At 36.9% G+C, this 6,330-nt stretch overlaps 1 protein-coding gene across 2 annotated transcripts in view; it reads left to right on the plus strand.

Moving 5' to 3' along the window:
- Positions 1–6,330, plus strand: part of pcdh11 (protocadherin 11) — a 203,872-nt gene that overhangs the window by 120,469 nt on the left and 77,073 nt on the right. For both annotated transcript variants that reach the window (XM_016451826.1, XM_016451827.1), the window contains exon 5: positions 3,281–3,482. In XM_016451826.1, the coding sequence (XP_016307312.1) occupies positions 3,281–3,482 (202 nt within the window). The remainder of the gene's footprint in view (positions 1–3,280; positions 3,483–6,330) is intronic.

Raw genomic sequence — 6,330 nt, forward strand, 5'->3', positions numbered from 1 at the left:
CATTAGTGCCCTTCTTTGACGTTAACGTTATACTATAAGCAGTGACGCTAAAATAGCATTCAAAATGCGCATTCAAAAGCACTAGGGAAATGCCGCACTTTACAGCGCTGTGTAAAAACAGCGTTTCCCAAAAATGAAAACATTCCTTTATCATGATATTCTTACAACACTCAAAAAGCAAATAAGAAATTTTCACAGTTGTTTTGATTTACTTACAAGTTGTTCCATTAAGTTTGCTCCGGTCGCTTGCGATTATCCGCCATGTTGAATGGATTCTTCGGAACGTCGGTTAGAGCAACGACGTGACGTCAGTTTACGTCACTCAGTAAACTTAAAAATAATAATTTAAATAGAAGAGTTTACTCAAAACTGTTCAGCCACACAAAAATAAAACTAAATTCCTCGTTCAGAAAATGTAATTGTTATAAGTTGCATCAACGATTTAACAGACATTAATTGCAGCGTACTTAATCTTTATAAATTAGTAATACTGTTCGGGTTTACAGTGCCCACCCGAAATGTAGCACGGGCAGGGAAGAACACACAGCCTGAGATGCTGCCCGCTCTCGCTGTATGTTTGTCTACACTCGTATTGGTAAAATAAAGAGTGATGATGGACAGACAACACCAAATAAGACTGACACACACAGAGCGCTTGCTGAATGACAGAAAGCTGACGACGGTTTCACCACACGTGCATTTATGCTTTCTGGTCGCTACGTCACCCCGCCCGTGACGTCTCGCCCATCCATTGGACTGATTACACATGTGATTCAGAGTGTGGACACGCTGGAGGCGTTCCCGTAGCGTTTCGACACAGCTCGAGTTCCTGAAGGGGAACTGCATGTAAGGCCTTCACATTCCTTTATAATTTATTTACATTTTAACCTAAAATCCTGGTGTAGATAAAAAAAAAAATGTTTCAACAAACCATGAACATTTTTACCGTAGTTGATATTCTGTGACTACTTTCTGTTGATTTCTCAGTTTTGAAAATGCTTCTGAGGTGGCGGTAACACAGACTATAATGATCCTTCACAGCTTTGCATTCAGCATGCCAACTGTAAGGATTTAGTTTTGTCAATCCATCGATAGCCCTAAAATGAAATGGTAAGCAGTTTGGAGAAGTGTATTTTGTTTTTGGAAACACATGCTCTTTATTAGCACAAGTGTTTTTATCTATTTCTTTTTTACATCTATTCCTTTTCTCTGCTTTCTTAGATCACAATACGGCCTTTATTTGTGTATCATAGTGACAGCAGACAAGCATTTGAAAAGGGCTGGTTTAAATGCCCTAGAGCTCTTGAGCATGTGGTAATGATTACCTTTTGATTCTTGATTTTGTTTTGTGAAAAAGTGAAGTGACATGTGGCCAAGTATGGTGACCCATACTCGACTTCCCCCTAAAGTCTTAGCAGAGGATGTTTTTTGTTTTGTTTTGTTTTTTTTGCAATGCTTATAAGAAAATATGTTCTGTGTTTGTATTTTTGTTTTTAATTCCAACTGTATTTTCTTGGAGTTTTAATAGAAGGCATATGGCGCCATTGATACTGATAGCGCATGGATATATCTCTCTAACCATTAGGCCACGACTTCCCCCTAAAATCTTAGCAGAGGATGTTTTTTTTGTTTTGTTTTTGTTTTTGCAATGCTTATAAGAAAATATGTTCTGTGTGTATTTTTGTTTTTAATTCCAACTGTATTTTCTTGGAGTTTTAATAGAAGGCATATGGCGCCATTGATACTGATAGCGCATGGATATATCTTAGGTATATTTTTCACCAGTCAAATATGAATACTCATATAAATGAAATACTCACAGCCATAAAAAACAAACACAATCACATCAGTATCATGACGTTTTTTCTTTGCATCGAATCTGGCTTTATGAATTCAATTGCTTTGCCTTTCATTTTGGCTATAATAATGTCACTGGCTGTCCTAGGTATAAATATGAAAAAGCAAATAAACTGGTATTGGCATATTAGAGTCTAATGTGATATTAGATGAAGAAGATAAAAGTGCCCTGTTTTATAAGGACTCCTGTAAAAACTGTGCTTGCCCGTGGCCATCTTACCGCCAGCAATTTAAGAGACTGCAAAAAGGTCACCTTACATACCAATCTCAGCCCTGAAGAGACAGAGGTTCTCCTCTTTTGAACAAGAAAATCTACATAATGTTCCCAGATCTGCCTGGTTAAAGCTACTTGATCCACATCCTCCTCCGCCGTCTAAATTGGGCCAGTGGGTCGAAAGCAGTGGAGCCTTGTGAAAAAGAATCACTAGTTTGCATGACTGTGGGCAGTCTCTATCAATCAGAAACACAATGCTTAGAGGGAGAAACTGAGGCTCTGATATTCAGCCACTCTCTCCTGGCGGAGCAGCTGAGTAGAACCGGTGTCTCAAGTAATGACGGGAATCATTTTATAAAAATTGATCAAATGATACTTTGCCGTTCTTGCTGACAGTTTATGTTTATATGATTTTGTTTATTCCTTCGAATGATACTTTGCAATATAATACATTTGGCACCAGCTACACAACACTCTAAAAATGTGTTTTTCAGGTAGTAGAAAAAAATGTGCTTCGTGTGTGTGTGTGTGTGTGTGTGTGCTATTTACCAATATAACAACTTTGGCACCAGCTAAACTCTAAAAACCTTTTTTTTATCAGTATTAATTTATTTTTTATGTGCTTCATGTACTCAATCAACTAGTTTTATTCAAGTACAAAAATTATATGTCTTAAGTTTATTTATTTGTTTGTTTGTTTGTTTGTTTATTTGCTTACTTGTTTTGAAAACGGCCTGTTCCTCCCCATTTTTATTTTATTTCTTCCCCATGGTTTTTTTATTTATTTATTTATTTTTTATTGAACGATTTTGAATCCTCATAATATTTATTTAATCAAGTTATATTGAATCTTTTAATATGACTATGATTTAATATGAGTCAACCTGACTTTATAAGTTATACGAACAAAAGGCGTTTCTAAGATTCAGGTCAAATAGAAATAGTTCCTAGAAGTACATAGTGAAATATTTTTTCCTGTTCTAGTTTTATTTTTATTTTCATTATGACTCCATTGGTGATACTAGGGATTGAAATATTACACACTTATGTTTTCACTTTTTAAAATAAGACATTTTAAATGTTTTTCATTTTAAAACACATACAGTTGCAGGTCCAGAGCTCCTGATGCGCAGGAACAAATATTCTAAAATGAAGTTTCAGCCTTCTCAGCTTGACTGTTGTGTGTTTGTGTGTGTGTGTGTATTTTAGCAGACACAACGCCGCGTGACCTTTCACCTCCCGGACGGCTCTCATGAGAGCTGCAGTGACAGCGGGCTTGGAGAGCAGGAGCCCAGTAGCGGTACCAGCACAACCCAGCCTCTGCCCTTGGGCTTCCCTCAGGAAGAGTACTATGAACAGACCTCACCGAACAGCCGCACTGAGGGTGACGGCAACTCTGACCCCGAGTCCAGTAAGTATTGACCGTTGTCCTTTACCAGCACATTTTCAGCAGCTGAGCGGGCAAAAGGCAGAGGACACAACTGTGACGGCCTCTATGCCGCCTAGGCTGATAAACTGCTAAGCAATGTTGTTATTTAACATATACACAGGTTTTTAATTCTTCATCTATGAAAACATTCAGATGAGTGTCTTTGACCATTGCGTCACATCTTTCTCACACTTTGATGCACTACTGTTCAAAAGTTTGGGGTTGGTAAGATTTTTTTTTTTCCCTTATGCACAATGAGGCTGCATTTATTTGATTGAAAACAAAGTAAAAACGGTAGTATTGTGAAATGTGATTACAATTTAAAATAACTGTTTTCTATTTGAATATATATATTTCCATATGTAATCTATTCATGTGGTGGCAAAGCTGAATTTTCAGCAGCCAATACTCTGGTCTTCAGTGTCAAATGATCACTTTCTTTCTTTCTTTCTTAAAGTTGAAATCAGTTAATACTAGTTCATATTTGTCGTTTTTGTAAAAACCATGATATATTTTTTTTGTTTGATGAATAGCACAAAAGAACAATGTTTATTTGAAAATATTTTGTTACATTATAAATGTTAATGTGTAAAAAAAAAAAAAAACTTCCTGACTCCGGACTTTTGAACTAGTGTGCGTGTAGATGGATGGATGGATGGATAGCGATAAACAGCACCTGATTAACAACAGTATTAATATCCATCCATTTCCTCTATTTTGTTTTTGGAAAAAAACAAAAAAAAATTAAAATAAGATAACAAAGAATAACTGTAACTAATTTTGAAGATTACTGTTTTGTCAGTAAACATAAAAAAATAATAATGCATAGCTACTATGAACCTGAACTCTCCATAATGTTCTTATCTTGCGAATTAATCAGCACTGTGTATTTCCACACAAGTTTTGAGTTTCGAAAATTAAAATAAGATAACAAAGAATAACTGTAACTAATTTTGAAGATTACTGTTTTGTCAGTAAACACAAACAAATAATAATGCATAGCTACTATGAACCTGAACTCTCCATAATGTTCTTATCTTGCGAATTAATCAGCACTGTGTATTTCCACACAAGTTTTGAGTTTCATGCTTCAAATCAATGGACGTACTCCTGTTCAAACGCTTTCCATTCATTTAGATCTGATCCAAGAAATCTCTGTTTTTTTCCCCTAGAGATATTTTTGATTTGGATTGTTTTTCAGTCTGCGCTGGTGCAGCATCAGAAATGCACACAGTTTATAGGGCACATTGCTGCTAAGTGAACATTATGCTGCCCTCTGCAATAGTGCTTTGCGGAGCAAATAATGCTTGTTTAGGAAGGGTGTTTATTTGCTCAAGTTGTTACTGTTTAATGAGGCGTAAAAGAGCTGGTCAGTATTTACTGCTGGGCTACTCTATATTGCACAGCCATTAGTCTGACCGACTGGTCTTTGTGAATGTAAGCTTAGTAGATCTTCTTCATCATGCTGCATATAAAGCAGTCATTGTGTTTGATTCTCGCCGTGACCCGGGGAGGTAAAGCCCTTGTATCTCAAACACCGTAGGACGGTCCGGTGCGTCTGGCAGATCCTGTGATCAGCACAGGTCTCTTCATCTCTTTCTGGCTTACACATAAATAATATGGCTGAATTACCATAACATTATTCATGTTATATCCTCTCTGTCTGGTCCATAAATGAGACAATAGCGTCTCTGACTGAAGCACAAATGTCTTTCAGTTCTGCAGTGCAGCAGAGCTATGACACTCACTGTGTTGTGTAATAATGAATGCATTTCTTCAGCTCTACTCCTGCCAAGCTATTTACATACACATGGTGGCCAGTCTTTGCTCTTAGATTAGCTGTTGTTGAACCGGCCTGCTGTCTCTGATAATGCAGCGTGTTCTCTCAAACTGAGCCATATCCTTAAGTGTATGGATTTCTAGTTTCTGGTGTATGCATTTAAATGTATGTACTGTATGTGTGTGTGTGTGTGTGTGTGTACTGTCACACCCCTGGACTCTTTGTGTTGTGTTTTCCCTCCCCAGGTGTGCTGTGTTCCCTTTAATTAGTCATTCCTTGCACCTGTGGTTTCCCAATCACCCCGTGTTTAAAAGCCCCAGTCCTTTCAGTTAGTGTTTGTCGGTCCTCAAACGTCATTCCTTGTGTTCCAGTGTCTCCTACATTCCCCATGTGATCATTAAAGATTGTGAATTTAAGTTATCTCGGTGTTTCCTCGTTCCTCGCTCCTTGCCTCCTGAGAAGTGTGACATGTACTTTATATATGAGACATTCTTTTTTAATTTTCTGATTATATAATTATTTTTAAATGAGCAGCATTTATCTAGAACAATAAGTATATTGGGGCGACAGAATTAAAATAATTAAGAATTAATTTACATGAAACACTAAGCTAATAAAACTAAACAACAATGTAATTTATGCACGTTAATTAAAAACAATTTAATAAACAGCCCTATTTAACTAAATCTTTATTTCACTGCAAAAAGGAAGATGTGAAATGCCTTGTTCAGTTTGAGTTTCTGGAACAACACTGAGTGATGATTCAACTAAATCACTGAACTATTGAACCGGACACTGAAATGTTGAAGATGAACCAGGTGAATCAGAAGAATGTGTGATTTCAAGGGTTAGTTTTCCCAAAAATTACAATTCTGTCATTTACTCTCCCTCATGTCATTCCAAACCTCAAGACTTTTGTTACTGAATGATAATTAGCAGATTTTTCATTTGTGGGTAAACTCTCCCTTTAAGAGAGATATGTTCTAGTAAAACATGTTTGATTCCCCTTCAGGAACTCGAGCTGCGTCGAAGTCGCTTTGGGAACGCCCT

The sequence above is a fragment of the Sinocyclocheilus anshuiensis genome, unplaced genomic scaffold (assembly GCF_001515605.1).
Source record: "Sinocyclocheilus anshuiensis isolate Anshui unplaced genomic scaffold, SAMN03320099.WGS_v1.1 scaffold535, whole genome shotgun sequence".
Taxonomy (NCBI): domain Eukaryota; kingdom Metazoa; phylum Chordata; class Actinopteri; order Cypriniformes; family Cyprinidae; genus Sinocyclocheilus; species Sinocyclocheilus anshuiensis.